The following is an 18,177-nucleotide window of genomic DNA, read 5'->3' as shown; positions in this document are numbered from 1 at the left end:
ATCCAGGACGGTCTGTGCCATGGAGGGTGCCCACTATCATCGCTCTTTTTACTGACACACATGGTAAGCACGAAAAGGAGGCTCGAGGCAAGCAAGTTGTTATAACCTCTGGTGGTGGAACAACGTCTTTCGGGTTTAATGTACGCAGCTAACATTTGTTAGCGGATAGTCAGATATATTCAGCTTCATTTGTGGAGAGGATAGTTTAACTCTATAGGGTTAAGTGCGAACAAATCAGGCCTAATGGTGTTTAAGTATAGGGGTGATCACTCGATCACAGCAAAGAGAAATGTAAATTGCTAGGACAGGCGAGCAAAAATACATATACGCGTATTTGTACTCACCTATCAAAGACAAAGATATCTATCGGAAAAACAATAGTGAACAGGTAATCACAACGAAAAACAAAAGAAACGCGGCCACAGCGATAAAGTGCCATTAAGGTACAAGTCTGAGGTAGTACGAGGCGTATATGGGAAGGAGTCATGATTCCCGGACTTAAGTGTGCAAACTCGGTGTTTTTTTTTAAAGTCCAATGTGCATTCGCTACTAATGATTGATCAACCGGCTTTTGGAAAACTAGCTTTCGGTGCGCACAGAACGACCGAGGATGCAGTACAGGAAAACAAGTCCTGGGCGCCCTTCCAAGTGCGGTAGCTCAAGGCGGAATCTTCTTAGAAGAGTGACTGAGGAATACGGGCAATATATATATGGGCAGCGCCAAGGTTTTTAAGGAACCTGTATCAAGATAATGTTGAATCAGAGTGGAGAAAAAGAACCAAATATTATTACATGGAAGGCATAAGTATACGTGACCGGGAAAAATGTGTTAAAAACGATTAGAGGCGAAATAGGCAATATAGTGAATAGGCGCGATAGAGATGCAGCCAGCTGTTGAAATGTATCGAAAAGCATACAAGAAAATATGGAGGTTGAGAGAGAGAGAAAGAGAGAGAGAGAGAGAACTTTAATGAGATAAAAGTGGAGAAGTCGGCCTGAGTGACGCGATGCTCATGTTGTATGAAAACAGGGATTTACGACATTTGAAACGGCATTTGGCACCATTTGAAACGACAGAAACGATATTTGGCCGCAGCACTAGCAGCTGGAGGAATGCAAGCGTAAACGAGCTTTCTTACCTTTGCAGATCATCCAACGTTCACCCAACCATTCACCCAAGCGGCGTCACGTACCCGTCCTGCCTGCACCGCTGGAGCGCGCGTGTCTGACCTGTTCAACGAATCTGGTCTATCCGTGGCTACTGCGCATGCGTGACCAACATCACCTGCAGACCATCGCCTTGAGATAGTCTGTCTGCTGATACGAAAGGGCTTCAAAAAGTGGTGCTGGCGTCTGTCCGGCTTCATGTGGCAGCAGCACTTGCGGCTGGAGGAATGCAAGCGTAAACGAGCTTTCTTACCTTTGCAGGTTGGTGGCGTTTTTTTTTGTTTTTCTTTTGCCACATATTCATTGCTAGATTGCCGCAACTGCTGCTGCCAGTGTTTTAACCTGTCTCAGTGTTACCTTGTATCTCTTAAGATGCCAATTGTTGCTGAACTAGGTAAGAGAATTCAGCTGATTGAGGCCTGGTCTCAACTCGAAGAAGTAGTTGAAAAAACTGGTTGAGAAAACGAAACAGAGAATTTCATCAACTGAGCCTGTAATTCGTGCAATGAAGGCCGAAATCAGCAGCTTGGTCTCAAGTGTCGAAATGCTGAATTGTCTTGTCGAGAATGTGAAGTCAGAGAATGAGCGCCTAAGAACTGTTAATGAAACTGTGCAATCACAGAATGAAACCTTAACAGCTAAAGTGTCGGAACTTGACCAGTACTCTCGGCTAAACAACGTTGAATTGAAGAACATCCCGTGTACACAGGGAGAGGACTGCGCGGCAATTATAAAAGCTGTAGGGGCAAAAATTGATTGTCCCATCACGGATAGTGACATTTACGTCGTTCATCAAGTTCCAGGGGAGGTTGGAAAAGCCGAGAAAAATGTCATTGCCCGCTTCTGCTCACGAGCTAAGAAGCAAGATTTCGTCGCTAAGGTACAAAAGCCTAGACTGAACATTAATGACCTCGGCTTTGGTGGATCGCAAAGTCGCCCTGTTTATGTAAACGACCACCTGACGCCGAAAAAAAAAAGGCTGTTCGCTAAAGCGTTGAAGTTAAAGCGGGAACGTGGATGGATGTATCTGTGGACGGATAATTGCCATATCAAGACGAGAAAGTCGGCTGACAGCCGAGTATTCCGCATCTCAAAGGACACAGACCTTTCTGTGTTTAGTCAGGCGACCTAGTTGATCTCTGGCAATCAACTATTGCAAGATAAACTTCATAACACTTTAACATGCATTACTCGACAAAACGTCTTCAACGTTTTTTTCAAGGCCCACGTTTATCGGCTATCCACTTTAATGCACGCAGTCTCAGAAAACATTGTGACGACATTCATGCTTACCTAGCATCCCTTGACCACCACTTTTCCTTCATCTGTGTGTCTGAGACGTGGCAGTCACCCGACGATAAAAACATATGCTGTTTACCACATTACACACCAGAGTACTGTCACCGACAATCAAACAGTCATGGTGGTTCTGCTATTTTTGTACCATCTTCTATAAAATACAAACGTCGGAATGACCTCTCCCTCCTAGCTGAAAAACCCCTGAATCTGTTTGGATTGAAATTGATGACCAACATACACAATCTGATGCTGAAAAAATAATCTTAGCTTGCATATGTCGCTCACCATCATCGTCAGTCTCAGACTTCTGCTCTGCACTATACGAAAGCCTAGACAAGATATCTTGCGAAAGAAAAAAGCATTGTTATTATGGGAGATATAAACATTAACCTTCTGGATGAATCCAATCATAACACGGTTGAATACTCGAATTGCTTTGCAGGCTTTGGTTATTAACAGCTGCTTACAGTGCCGACAAGATGTATCACAGGCGGCTCAAGCACGCTTATTGACCATATTTTTTTAACTACATATAATGTGATGAGTGTGGCGTAATAAGAGTCGACATTACAGACCACTATCCCATCTTCTGTCGCTTGTCTCATGCCTCATCACGCGCTGAGCGTTCTTTCCAAAAGTCCTTGTTTAACAAGGGTTTAACAAAGTTCCATTTCATAGATTTCATCTCTTCTTTTGACTGGTTGACTATAAAATCTGAATCAAACGCTGAGCTAGCTTTTGTACGCTTTTCATCTGTAATACAGCAATGTGTCCATGATGCAACCACTTTTGTTAGATGTAACAAGAAGTATCCAGCACCCCATAACCCGTGGCTCAGAGATGGTTTGCTTGTGTGCATGCGCAAGAAAGAGAATATGTACAAAAAAACTAAACGTTGCCCATTTAACTTCACATTGCAGAAGCGATATGCTTGCTACAAAAATGTCCTAAACAAATTGTTGAAAGATGCCAGAAAGAAGTACTATGACATTAAAATTAATGAAGCTGAAGGTATCACTAAACAGTGGAAGCTCATGAACTCTTTTTTGAACACAAACTCAAAAGACTCACCAATAAGTGAGATTTCAAGCTCTAGTGGTACGTATCGAAATCCATCAGACATCGCAAATAAATTTAATACTTTCTTTTCCAATAATAATACGCCCCTTCCTACCAGTCCTATAACAACATCCCAGAGACAACCACAATCTTTTTTTTTATATCCCACCATTCAGGATGAAATATACAATGTCATACAGCAACTAAAGCCAACAAGTGCAGGTCTTGATGAAATACAACCAGTGCACTTAAAATATGTTGCTGATATCGTTGCTGACCCGTTTTCTTATGTTATTAACCTTTTATTTAAATGCAGTGTATTTCCATCTAAACTTAAGAAAGCCAAAAGAGTCCCTGCATTTAAAAAAGGGTGATAAGGGGTTGATTTTTAACTATCCCCCTGTTGCTATATTATCCGTGTTCAGCAAAATTTAGAGAAATGTTTTGAAAAGCGTCTAACTAAGTCTCTAACAAAATTTGACATTCTTTGCACCACGCTGTTTGGCTTTCGTGCAAGTTACTCTACTAATCTTGCGCTTCTTTCATTCACTGATCATATTGAGCACCACATTGACGAAGGTAAATATGCTGGAGCAGTGTTTATTGACCTCGCCAAAACGTTTGATTAAATTCTTCATAATATTTTAATTACTAAGTTAAACGCAATCGGTGTAGTAGGACCGGCGCTGGCTTTTGCTCACGATTATTTAACTAACAGACAACAGGCTGTTAGCATTTCTAATCACCTTTCTAACTTCAAATTAATTGATAGGGGAGTTCCTCAGGGGTCTATATTAGGCACATTACTCTTCACTATCTACATTAATGACCTAACTGCTCATCTTTCGCATTGTGAACCTTATCTCTGTGCGGACGACACTACGATTCTAACTGCTGACACCTGTATTAATAGCCTAACTTCTAAGCTCAATACCGATATGGAAAATATTATTCGCTGGTGTCGTTGTAACTCTTTAGAAATTAACCCTAGTAAAACAGTCTTCATGCTATTTCACCCCACTCAAAAGAAAGTAATAAATATTCCGACCATAGCTATCGATAGTTATTCCATCAAACCTTCTAGTCATTGTCGTTTTTTTTGGGGTTGTCCTCGATTACAACTTAAAGTGCATTACCCATATTTCACATCTAAAGCAAAAAATTGGATATGGTATCTGGATTCTTATAAAAGCACGTCCACACTTTAGTCTACCAACCTTGCTTTCTCTTAATCATGAATTCATTCACAGTCACTTCACCTACTGCACTGCGACTTGGGGCAACACATATAGCTTTCATCTTGTTCCTTTACAATATGTGTCACCCCGATGTAATGTATCTGCTCTTTTGCAAGAGTATCGCATTCTCACAATTCATAAACTATTTCAATTAAACATGGCAATCCTTGTCTACAATTCCCTTCACTCAAACATTCCCCAAATAATCTTTAACACTCAACAACTTGCTAATCAGAATAAAACTCGATTTGCATTAGCTAACAACTTCTTATTACCTAAAATCAGAACTGATTTGGTAAATCCACTTCTGCGTTCACAGCGATGTCTTTCTGGAACTGTATTCGAACGGACATAAAGCTGTCTCCTAGTATAGGCAGCTTTAAAAAGCATTTATTCTCATATTTACTTAACTTGTGAATGATGTGATGTAATTTAACATGTTCTGTTTGCTTCATTATGTGTAAATCATTATATCTCTAACATTTCACCATATCTCAGTCCACTTGTTTCCTTGTGTCAGTACTTGTTAAAGATGTAGCCTCTTGGCTACATTTCACTTCCTCTGATTTGTTTTGTTTTTAATTCAGTACAAGATGTAATTCTGTACAGCGTTATGCCATGCTTTCAGTTTACGTGTTTTCTCGCATTAATACATGTTAACAAATCTACCTTCTCGCTGTATTTGCATTAACCTGAATTGTTTTGTTATTTTTTATTTGTTTAAAACGCAATTCTGTATACTATTATATAATGATTCAGTTCTTTTGCTGTCGTGTGTAATTATTTGTAGACAACTTTACAACTTTGCTGCATTCGCTCTAACCTAATTTGTTTTGTTCTTTCTAATTAGAACAGGAGGTCCCCTTACAGCCTTGAGCTTTGGGAGCTCCTTCTGTATATCTTGTTATTGTGCTTTTATTTTCGTGAGTGAATAAATAAAATTATTCTTCAATAAACTTGCCGATGATGGCGATTCATGCATAGCATTTTGAAATAGCGCAGAAACCACTGGTCATTTTCTGTTAGCCCAAAATAGGCCTTCAATTTTAAGACCAGAAGAGGTTTCGAAACGTAAGAGGAGCTGCAATGGATACTATAGTAAAGGAGTCCAGATACCAAATTCTGGGGTGGTGTTTTTTTTTTTTTTACTCTTGGGTAAGCGTCTATAGAGGACCATAATAACGGCCGGCATATGTACGACCGTATCCCCAGTAATTTAATATAGAACTATTTCCATCACACAGTCCCCGATTTCAAGATTGCCGCCAGAAGGGGTGAAGAGCCTTTGGGTGACGCAAAGCACAAGTATAGCCGACGTCTCAGAGCTCACGTGAACAACCAAAGCGCTGACAATAACGTACTCGTCCGTCGTCTGTTCCATTTAACACGTGCGGCCACGTTCGTCGACGCCGGAGGCGGGAGACGACGCACGTGCAGCCGCCGTGAAAATGCGTCGCCGCTTTAACGTCACGCTATTTTGCTCTCAGAACTGATTACAGTGAGGGGGTCCTTCGCTGTAGCCATCACACTATATTGACGGGCGACAGCAGCCCATCCAAAGCCTTTGTAATAGCGAACTCTTCCGCCTGGTTTCAGGGCGCTGCGAAAAGCGTCATATTCGTAAATGGTGGATTGTGGGTTAACACCTCGTTGTGGGGCATGCTCTTTTTTATGTATTATTTTTTTTCTCCTTTAACATCTGCTATACTTGTTCTTTTGTTCTACTCAACAATAGACCATATTCACACTATCAATCAGGTGACAGAGAAATGTGCGGAATATAACCAACCCTTGTATGTAGCTTTCATTGATTACGAGAAAGCGTTTGATTCAGTCGAAACCTCAGCAGTCATGGAGGCATTACGGAATCAGGATGTAGACGAGCCGTATGTAAAAATACTGAAAGATATCTATAGCGGCTCCACAGCCACCGTAGTCCTCCATAAAGAAAGCAACAAAATCCCAATAAGGAAAGGCGTCAGGCAGGGAGATACGATCTCTCCAATGCTATTCACTGCGTGTTTACAGGAGGTATCAGAGACCTGGATTGGGAAGAATTGGTGATAACAGTTAATGGAGAATACCTTAATAACTTGCGATTCGCTGATGATATTGCCTTGCTTAGAAACTCAGGGGACCAATTGCAATGCATGCTCACTGACCTCGAGAGGCAAAGCAGAAGGGTGGGTCTAAAAATTAATCTGCAGAAAACTAAAGTAATGTTTAACAGTCTCGGAAGACAACAGCAGTTTACGATAGGTAGCGAGGCACTGGAAGTGGTAAGGGAATACATCTACTTAGGACAGGTAGTAACCGCGCATCCGGATCATGAGACTGAGATAATCAGAAGAATAAGAATGGGCTGGGGTGCGTTTGGCAGGCATTCACAGATCATGAACAGCAGGTTCCCGTTATTCCTCAAGAGAAAAGTGTATAACAGCTGTGTCTTACCAGTACTAACGTACGGGGCACAAACCTGGAGGCTTACGAAAAGGGTTCTACTTAAATTGAGGACGACGCAACGAGCTATGGAAAGAAGAATGATGAGCGTAACGTTAAGGGATAAGAAAAGAGCAGATTGGGTGAGGAAACAAATGCGAGTTAATGACATCTTAGTTGAAATCAAGAAAAAGAAATGGGCATGGGCAGGACATGTAATGAGGAGGGAAGATTAAGGGAAGATTAAGAAGTTTGCAGGGACAACATGGCCACAATTAGTACATGAGCGGGGTAGTTGGATAAGTATGGGAGAGGCCTCTGCCCTGCTGTGGGCGTAACCAGGCTGCTGCTGCTGCTGCTGCTGCTGCTGATGATGATGATGTACTTGTTCTTTTTGCTTATGCTTCACCACCATGCCTGACTTCGAGGGCTCCTGCCAACGGGAGCAAAACGACCCGGTGCGTAGCCCAGGGTGAGGGGGTTTGGGGCCAATGGTAGGTGCCGCTTTAGCGCTGACCATTGAATAATGACGTGTCGTTACGTTGTTACTGCACGCCTTAGTGAGAGACGCTCCCCCCCCCCCCCCCCCCCCACACCATACTAGCAAAACTCTGTGCACAGAAGATGCGATGGAATAAAAAAGGAGCCCCCTAAATTTAGCAGTGAGGAGGCCCGACAAAATAGTCCATGTACTATTATGACGAGCCCCTTCACCATAGTGGTCTTCGCCATAGGTATTTTTGTCTCAACAGTGACATTTTCATTATGGCTATCGCGACGAGTCCGGAAAAGGGAGCCACGTTTCATTTGTAGACTTCAAAATTTAAATAATTTACCTTTAAGCCATCTGCTGTCAGTCAAACTTCGTAAAACTTTCCTCAAAGGCACACAAAGGTTATGCTATAGATAGTCAATCTAGCCTTTAAATTTGGTATCTGGAATCCTGTCAGAGAAGGCTAAAATTGGCAGTGCAAACGAAGCCAAAATGCCCAATGACGGGAACTTTTACTCGTGTATACTAATTCAGCTAAGTGTATCTTTGCAATTACCAAAACCTAAGATGCTAGGGCTCAAGTGAAGATGAAGCAGAAAGGGGAAAAAGAAAAGAACGAGTTCGGGGAATCATTTCATCCCACCATTTAAATGGGGTTGATGATATCATTCATCTACCACATCGGCAGCTGCAAGCGCTTTAAGTATTGCGGGTGTATTGAGAATGCACCCGCAATGCTATTTTCACTTTATTCCCTTCAAATTTGCCCATTCTGTTACGCTAGGATATTTTATGTATAGTTGCGGTATGATTAGATAATAGTAGTGAGGGCGGTATACTAGAATTGGAAGACAAAGGCTCGTATGTATTCTCGCTGAGTCACTTTCGGCGATGCATTCACTTTTGCACGGCATGGTGCCTGGCACGACGCCCCACTGGCACGACGAGCGTTTTGCCCGCTGACTTATCCAATCAGCGTCGGCTGACTCCCGAAAGTCACCGACCATCACAACAGCGCCCCATCGACGTGTGTACGAGAAAGGCGTATCGCACTAGTGGGCGTGTGGTGCACGTGCTGCGCCACACCTGCAATCCAACGGGCTCGCAACGATGACATGTGAGAACTGCGATGGGTGCTGCATGCAGATCCTGATATATCGTCTGTCCCAGCTAACGTTAGCCAAGCTTTTCAAAGAAAAGAAATTAACAAAAAGATCACGCTGCAAGATACGATTACGAGACCTATACGGTGTTCGGTCGTCAGAGGTCTGATGGCCAACCATGCACCGTAGATCTTAAAATCGCATCTTGCACCGTGTTGTTTAAATCTTTCTTTCTTTCTTTTTGACAGCTTGGCTAACTCTAGCTGGGACACCTCATATAGCGGCCGCGTCGTTGTGCTTGCTGCGGCTTTTTTCTCAAGTATATATATATATATATATATATATATATATATATATACGCATTCGACTGTGTATGGAAAAGCACGGTACAAGACGACTCGAAACACTCCTGCGCGTTTCCACGCCGCGACTTTCTTTCTTTTAAGTACAATTTTGGCTTAATACATCTGGGAACGGACTCCACTTCAATAGAGGCTGCCGATGGCGGCTTATGGCGACACATGCGGATGCATCGGACTGAAACGAAGAAAGAGCGCTCCGGGTGGACACGTGCGCGCTGCTCACCTTCCCACTTGCGCATCATGTGGACGTTGTCGGGGTCCCTGGTGAAGCTGAACGCGTAGCCGCTGTACGTGGTGCCGAAGTCGATGGCGACCACCACGAAGTGCGAGCAGCTGCCGGACTCTGGCCTGCTTGCCACGCCGCTGTCCGCCGTGTCGCTGCGACCCAGCTGGCACTCGTCCACTGCGCGGCAAAACACGTCACAGATCGTGCCACCAGACAATCGTTGTTTTACTGCCGAAACGATGCGGCCGTCGTTGTTGAGTGATGATAGCTTTCACTGCCTTCCCTCATCCCTCGTGTTAAGACTGACACGCAGTAAATAGACCGCCACGACAATGTCGGTGCGTCGGTACACACCTCCACACTCGTGCACCGTATACCCCAAGACTTGACATGCTCGTACTTAAGACGAGTGCACGCTGCTTTAAAACATGCCGAGTGCGAACACAACTCAGAAACTAAATTTCTCTCTGCACTTGAACTCGTCGATCGGATGCCTCAGAAAATGCCTGCTCGATGGTATGCTAAGCTGTCCAGTGCAAACAGTGACAGAAGGCACTGGCGAGACAACACTGACCATTGCTGGCTGCGAGATAAACGAAAAAAAAATCGAAATCAAAAACAAGAAAAAGCTACATAGCGTGCCTGAATCCTGTGCGCCTTACTTTATAAGGTCGCCGAGTGGACGAACGCGTACTTGGCGGCGTCGAAGCGTACTGCACGTCCACTGCTGGCGCTGGCGGCGCTTCGAAGCACGGCAGCATTTGTCGCGGCAAGTGGGGGACAAAGCAGCCGGCTCGTCCGCTGCGGCGCGTCAAGTGGCCTGGGACGGGAGCGGCAGACACGCGAGCGGCGCGCTCCGACCCAGTCTCTTCCAGGCGCTTTGCAGTTGCACACAAAAATGACCCAAACAAGCCGTCCATGTCTAACGCCGTCTTTTCATTCTTGACTCTGTGTTCTTGACGTGGTGCGGCGAGGAAAGAGTGTGACACAAACACACTACTGCCAGTGTGCCACATTGCGTGAGCGCGCGTAAGCGCCTGGAGGAAAGAACTTCAATATTTTATACGTGCTTGGGGGAGTCCCTCTGCTACAGACATTAACAACACTCGTTGCATTTAGTGTGCGACGATCTGTCGAGCTTAAATTCTTTTTTTTTTTACCTGAGCAGGAAGCGAAGTGCCGTTTGACTCTCCTTCGTCAGAATGTAAGTAGTTTAACTAAAGTAGACTGGAGCAATTCCCAGGAAGGAAACTTCGATAATTGGAAAGCGTGGGAAAGAGGGGATGGGGGGTATGACAATGGCAGACATCTAACTTCGAAAGCTCACCCTGCTTTGTTGATAATACAAGTAAGCCGCGTATGCACCCACCTCGTCACACAGGATAACACAAGCACAAACAATATTATCAGGCTACATCGATAACTCGTATATGTAAATCAAGCGTACTTTTATTGGTCCGGTGACTGGTAAAGAGTATATATGCACTGCACGTGTCGAGCGAGCACATACACCCGCCAAAGCATCCCGTCGCCATATTCTTAAAGCAAACCTGAGAGAAAATGTTTAGTGAAAGTTGGTGAGGTTAATCAAGAGGCTCAGCTTACTACTATTATGAAGGAAGAACGCACGCACAGAGTTTTTCTTTCAGGATCATAACTGTATTAGTTGTGCCAGTGGAAGTGGCAGATTTTTCTTTATTGTGACCTCTACAGATTTATTTTCACGATTAGCGGTTTATTCGATGCCTACAAAAACTGACATGACAAAACATTTAGTAGCAGTAACAAACCATGTAGGGGTAGGTGTTCATACATTTCCACGCTTTTTCCCCAGCAGGTGAACGAAGGTCAGCCAAAAGCACTGCATACTGCTTTTCTACATCACAGAGAATGCAGCGTGGAATATGGGAACAAAAACAAGCACGACACGCGCCAAGTAATCTCATATGTGTGGTTCATGTCGCCCTATTTTCGTTATCTTTTACATTTGCGATGGCACAAATTTATATTTCGCCTTAACAGCTATAAGAAGACAACAGGATACAGCTGCTTGCTTACCCGGCATAACGCAGATGTCTCCCGTGTCCGACAGTGCTTTGCCCACGGTGGCTGCTGGCGATTTGGCGTCGCCAACGCCCATTTCCATTTCAAGCTCATTGTTTCTGCCCAACAGGGCGTCTCGCCTTTCCGTGACTCCGTAGCCATTCGACTGGGCGGTCGTCTCTCCAGGTGGCGCTGTCTGCTGCGCCGTGCCGAAGGCCGCATAAGACTTTTTGTTCGAGCCTGGAAAGCAGACTTCCTCAATGAGATTGTCATTCTGCACTTCAGAGTCCACTGCGTGCTGGCACGTTCCGTTGGGAACAGCTCCGGAGGGCGGCACATGCCGAGAGTCGGTTGCTGGCCTTGGAAACACAGGCGGCGGAGGGCCGTCCACGAAGACCTCTTCGTCGCCTGCGATGGACAAATCCAACTGCTGGATGACTTGCAGGGCGTCCTGGTCGAGGCCTGTTTCCTTATCGTCTGCGTTGGACAGGTCGTTCATCGCTGGAGCCATCATCGGAGCTGCAGGTGGCATCGTGGCCGCTTGACTAGACATCTTCTTCAGCACCTCTTGCACGATGGAAGTCCTGCTCAAACTGGAAAGTGACCTCCTCCGGGGTGAGTCCTTGCTTCCCAGCCGGAAGGCTACTTGCTGAGGCTTGGTTGGCGGCGACTGGACGACGGCCGCTGGAACTCGCGGCTGCTGCTGCTCGGGCACCTGCCGTTCGGATGCCAGCATCGTCTGGCAGAAGTCCTGGAAGTTGTCGCTTAGTACCTGCCGCGACACATGCACGTTTGGGTTAACGCAATGAGTGACGGGTGCAGACTCAAGTCCACAGTCTTCGTCTTCAAGTGCTCTCGGCTGGCCAATCCTCCAGAGTGGCGGAGGCCGGTCGCAGCACGAAGCGTGCTCTCGAAAGCAGCACGTGTAGTTCTGTCCAGTGTGGTGCTGCCCAACGTTGTGGTCCGCAAAGCTGCGACTCCTGTAGTCAACGGCCGACAGCCTAGGCCGACGATATTCCTGGAGGGCGCTGTACGTTGCCGCCGAAAGGCTGCGCTGCTCCAGAGAATCCGCGGAGCTGTGGTCGTCTCGACGAACTGTCAGGTCCTCCCGTTCCTGGTAGGTGACCGTGGCACGCCCGTGGTAGGTGGCCTTGCGCTGGCATCTTGGAGTGTGTAGGACGCCGAAGACGGCGCTCTCAGCGCATTCCTGCCGGAGGACTGCTTCGTAGGCCTGGAGGGGCGACTGGTACCTCCCTGTATGGCAGGATTGGGGATCTGTCGAAACCGAGAGAAAGACAAAGGCGCGAACGGTTACTTCTGGCAGAGATTTTCGCACGTAGGAACACTACTTGAGCGCAGTTAATTACGCAGTGTGAGAAACGAGACAAGTACGCTAGCAGCATGGAGGCAAGCGCTGGCGTTTCGAAGCCCGTTAAATGCGCGTCCACACAAACAGTAGAAAATCACAAGGCCTTTCATTTCTAGGACTTTCTGTCATGGGAACATTACGGATAAATAAGCTTCTAAGTCTTCTATGTCTACGATATTTCTCGCACAAACCCACAAGCAGCTGCTCCAACGCCGTGACTGGTGGAGGATGTTAAATTGTTCTTCACATATGAATCTTACATTGCGTCGGATCCGCCGTAGTGGCGTAGCGGCTTTGGCTTTGCGCTGCTAAGCCCGAGGACGCAGGATCAAATCCCGGCCGTGGCGGCCGCATTTCGATGGGGGCGAAATGCAAAAACGCCCATGTCCCGTGCTTTTTGGGACGGACATAATTAAGACTAATTATGTAATTAGGCGGAATGCAAAAAATAATCTGAGTATCTCCAAGCGACGGCAAACAACATTACCTTGGTTTTGTCTAGCTACCTGGCATTTGCATATATTTAGATCTTGGTGCATGATAGTTGGGACACCCTGTATACGTAAGTATATACGTGTAAAGAAATAAAGCCAGTCCATCTGCTTTTATTACGTTTTCCTTTTGTCAACGTCTTTCGCATTGCTTTGCCATTATCAAATGAACGTCCACCGACAAAGTAGTGCAAGTGAGCGCATGTCTGTTCTTCGTTATCGAACGATATATCACGACATAAAACCAGCACATATAATCTCGGCTCAAAGGTTTCTGTAAAGCATATATAGCTATTACTGAAATATGCATTATATTCAATAGTTTATTTTAGTCTTTTATATCTCGCCTACTTAATAATTGTACAGTTGGACTTCTGACACCGGATGCTCCGACTTATACAGCCCAAAATGTTGACCGACAAAGCAGTGACAGTGATCGCATCGCTGTTCTGCGTAATGAAATAATAAATAACGAAAAAACAAGCAACTGTACATATAATCTCGGCTCATAGGAATGTCTAAAGCATATCGACCTCGTATCGGACAAGCGCATGGTGTTCGAAGGTTTCTGTGATTTTATAAATTTTTGTTTTATATTTGGCACATACCATTCTCGAGCCATTGGGTATGTGCCACTCGAGGAGAACGTGCTTAGGCGCTTGTCGTGCTCTTCTGCGCGAGCACCTACCGTCGCCATTCTTCCCTCGGCGAGCATCGTGGACATCGTATGCACCCGCCCGATTTGATGTTAGCACCTCGGCATTGCTTGTGAACGGTGTAGTGCATAGACATAAACACTGCGTGAGATTAAAGTTGAGATCTGTGTGGTACATTAACATAAACACTGCGTGAGATTGCACGTTGCATAGGATGTAAGTAAACGATTGTACGCATCACCGTCAGTTGTACGGAATTTAATTAACCCCTTCACTAAAGCTTCGCTCGAAAGATTCGAACATGTGCGTCGGATATGAATTTTATTATGTTGCGAGGAGCGAGACCAGCAAGAAACACGTTCCGCCGAAGCACACTGGCCGCGAATCGCGGCACGTAGTGCAAGCAGCCGAGTGGCGTCTGTCTGCCCCGGCGGCCATGATGGTCGAGTGACCGCTTCGCGTTGAGCCTCGCAGCAAACGCGGAGGGCGCTGCTGAATAGGCAGCGTTTTTCTTACCCTCGAAGCCGAGACAAAGAGGGGGGGCGGGGAGCCAAGAACCTGAAAGGGGCGCGCGCGTGCTTCGGCGGCGGCCCAGTTGAGCCCACGAGAGGCGTGCAAACTGTCTGACCCGCATCGCGCGGCGCACCTCGCCCGGGCGAAAACAACGGCGCTCGTCGTTATTCGTGGTCGACCCACTTGAATCCGCTTTCCGAGGATGGACGCTTCCAGGAACGGCTGCCACGCGGGAATACGTAACAGCGCGAATCGAACAGTGAGGCCTTCCCCCTCACGCAAGCGCTGGAACTTCGCACGACGGGCGTGCGGATGTTAACGCTCTTACTTGCGCTGGCAGTAGCGGGTGGAGAAGTCGAGGAGGGGGGGGGGGGGGGGGGACGGTTAGAACGAGGGAACTGACAGCCGCAGTCGGCATTACGTCATCTGGCGTACTGAAAGGATCTCTGGTGGATGCTGCTCGTTGGACCTCTTGCGAGATCGTACCATATTCGTGCCAGTTTGAAGAGTCGGAAGTGGCACAGTGTTCAAGATGCGTGTAGCATGCCCGCGAAGGGGATCTCAACCTCAGCAGCTCTCTATCCGGGACAAGTCGCTGCGAAGTCAATGCTGGACTATTTAATGAAACCGTGGACAGTCTGCGGAATGAGGGACGACTGGTTGGCAACCCTTTGCCAAACGTCAAACGACGAAGCAGAGCTGAGGTCACGTTTCGGTCGCTGCCTACTGCCAGACGCCGAACCGCTGTGCAGAAAGAAAACTGAACCACAAGCTCCCGTGGCACAAAGGGACTGCACCACTCATTGAACGCTGTCTCTCGCTCACTGAGCAATCGCATTTCGGATCGCTCAGGTTGCCTTCGACCTATGACAGCAAGCGGCAGCTCAACGACTGGTTGCGATCCAGGACTCTCCAATAGGGTCGAAGCGCTGCAATACGATAGCGCATAAGCGCAGTCACATGGATTTATTTCACATCTCGCGAGCTGTCTTTAAACGCCGAAAAATATCACTACGCAGCATGTACGTTGCCTAAAAGAATTGGATCGATCGTTTCTAAATCCCTTCTACAACTTAACGAAACGCACTTGGCCCTAAAGTGAATACTAAAAATCTTGCATGATCGATGTTAGTTAATTAACTAATTAAGCGCAATACAAAAAAAAATATAGATAGGGAGCGCCACGTGACGGCAAACCATATGTCGTTGGTTTCACCAAGCTGAGGTTAACCACATTTTTCTTTAAAAATACTTGGTTCATCTTACGTGAAACACCCTGTACATACAGTGGACATGCAGAGGGTACACACGTCGCAATAGCAGTAACCGCTCGCTGCAGAACACTAATAATATGATCCACAGCAACCATTGTCTACCAAACCATCAACTACGGCTGAGTCTGCGAATTTTGTTCTTCAAGTACGTTCGGCATACAGGGCTGTTACAATGTAATTTCGTTCTTATTACAATCCCGGTGATGACACGGGCGGAGCACCATTTTGCCGCCTGACAAAGCGTGAGAAGGAATATCATTTGAATAGAATCATCACATTATGCCAGCTCAGCAGTTCGCTCCGAGCTCTTGCATATATGAACGCTACTCTAGATGATATTCAGACATTGTTAACCAGGTCGGTCTCCATAAAAAAAAAAAAAAAAAAAAAAAAAGACGCTATAGAGCTGATCGCAAGAGACGATGCTAGTTAATCGTGACGTTGCACATAACCCAAATATTAGCAAAGGTGCCTGTAAGCCAATGGCAAACAGCGCTTACGACCGAAGAGCTTTGCGAATTCGGCCCCTAATGATGTTATTTTCTCTCTAAAAGATCTCCATAGGCCATTTTTAATAATAACAAATCGTCTCTATATGCATGTATATAACCTGCTTTATTCTTTTTTTTATTTTTTTAGATGTTAGTATATATTTAGTAGAAATATCTCTGGAGATTCCGGCTTTTTATGCGGAACTGGCAGTGGAGTTGCCTGCGCAAGAAATCGCAATTTCCACATAGAGAATCAGAAAGATAGTTTTTGTTATTCACCTTTATGTTTCGAATGCGACATTGAAGGCGTGCAGTAGTGAAGTCATGTACGCTTAACAGAAAATTCCAAACAAGCACCAGATATGTGCCCCCAATATATCCTAAAGAAATATTCATTGTCGTCACAGTTAAGATCGTCCCGAACTATTAGGGGAGCCGAAAACCTTGACGAGTGGAGCAAGAAACATGGACCAAGAAAGATAAAAGTGCACAGGACGGGCGCAAGCTTTCAACTGTATTCCAGAAGCCGTTACAGACGCTTATATATGCAAAAAGTTAACCCGTGCCAGACAAGTTCCACAGAGTATCATTTTTTCCGTTAACAAGAAAAGTTTGATAACTTGGAACTATCAATTTTCAAAACCATAATACCAGTCAAATTGCACTTGTCGATTTTCTTAGAGAACGTGCACACGCGCTCTATGTCAAAATAACCTAAGCAAAGCAAAACTGGCAAGGGTGGGAATGTAATCCGACAACAGACCCCTTAACTGGAACTGACAGATTGCAAAAAAACCTTCACCATGAAATGTTTGAATGTGCAATACACAAAGAGCGTTAATGTAATGTTTCTCTTTTCCATGCAAGAAACAAGGTTCTTTCTTCGTCAGGGACACTGATGGCATACTAACGCACCTTTTCGTGCACCTGGCAACGCAATAGGCCTCATAAACTTCCCTTTCCAGCCTATCTGCCGCTTTAAAAAAAAAAAAAAATCTTGCGTGGCACGGGTTGATGTGCATATATAAGCGTCTGTAACGGCTTCTGGAATACAGTTGGAAGTTTGCGCCCGTCATTTGTACTGGTGTCTTTTTTTGGTCCATGGCTACTCGTCAAAGTTTTCAGCTATAAACCAACTAGCCCAAACAAAAGTTTTATTGCTAGGGGAGGCTTAATGGGACACTGTTAACTGGAACGCCAATGTATTTCGTAGCACATTTTAGGGCAGGATATCTCGAAAACAAGAGTCATGAGGGAAGTAGTGGCAGAATAGTGCTCCAGGGAGGCCAATTCCTATTCTGGTAAGGGAATGTCCTTTTTTTAAATCTTAGTGGGCCTCCCTAATTTGGTTGCACCTGGATTAGTATAGCTCCACTGACTCTCGGATTCTTCTTTTTCTTTTTTTGCCGGTGTCAGGCGCCACTCCAAGCCTGAAGAATGTAGTGGACTGGACGAGAATTCGAACTTACGACCTTCAGATAAGAAGCCGGCTGTTATACTTCTGCTCCACACCACGACCATCACCATGGATTAGGTCGGGTGATGAAATAAGGAAATTCGCAGACGCAAGCTGGTATTAGCTAGCGCAAGACAGGGGTAATTGGAGATCGTTGCGAGATGCCTTACTGTTGTAGGAGACATAAAAATGGGCTGCTGCTGCTGCTGCTGATGATGATGATCTCTAAAGAGGTGCTACTATTAGCATTTCTGTTAACAGACGAGGCTTAATTCCTGCGCTCGGATTCAATTTCGCAAGTGGAACATGGTCTCTAAAGTTAATTAAAAGATAAACATCAAAGGTTTCGAATCAGCTACCTGGACATTGCGATTTGGTGTGTTGTGTGCCCCTCTTCAGGTAACGCAACAGAAGAGGCCGAATCGCGCTATACGCTCCGTGCGATTAAAAAAAATCTGTTCGGACTAAAAAAATAAAAAAGAAAAGAAATTCACGATT

The 18,177-nt window shown here is 45.5% G+C and overlaps 1 protein-coding gene and 1 long non-coding RNA gene across 4 annotated transcripts in view; one reads left to right on the top strand and one right to left on the bottom strand.

Annotated features, from left to right (window-relative positions):
• Positions 1–5,738, top strand: part of LOC129380417 (uncharacterized) — a 45,210-nt gene extending 39,472 nt beyond the window's left edge. Inside the window, exon 4 of the long non-coding RNA XR_008608425.1 lies at positions 1,148–5,738. This is a non-coding gene — a long non-coding RNA (uncharacterized lncRNA). The remainder of the gene's footprint in view (positions 1–1,147) is intronic.
• Positions 1–18,177, bottom strand: part of LOC126545470 (heat shock 70 kDa protein 12A-like) — a 200,060-nt gene that overhangs the window by 55,555 nt on the left and 126,328 nt on the right. For all 3 annotated transcript variants that reach the window (XM_050193347.2, XM_050193349.2, XM_050193350.2), the window contains 2 exons: positions 11,445–12,704; positions 9,384–9,563 (listed from right to left, as the gene is read on the bottom strand). In XM_050193347.2, coding sequence (XP_050049304.1) covers positions 9,384–9,563; positions 11,445–12,704 — 1,440 coding nt within the window. The remainder of the gene's footprint in view (positions 1–9,383; positions 9,564–11,444; positions 12,705–18,177) is intronic.

Source organism: Dermacentor andersoni, chromosome 1, assembly GCF_023375885.2.
Source record: "Dermacentor andersoni chromosome 1, qqDerAnde1_hic_scaffold, whole genome shotgun sequence".
Lineage (NCBI taxonomy): Eukaryota > Metazoa > Arthropoda > Arachnida > Ixodida > Ixodidae > Dermacentor > Dermacentor andersoni.
Note: the sequence above shows the minus strand (reverse complement) of the source record. Positions and strands in the feature narration are given on the sequence as shown.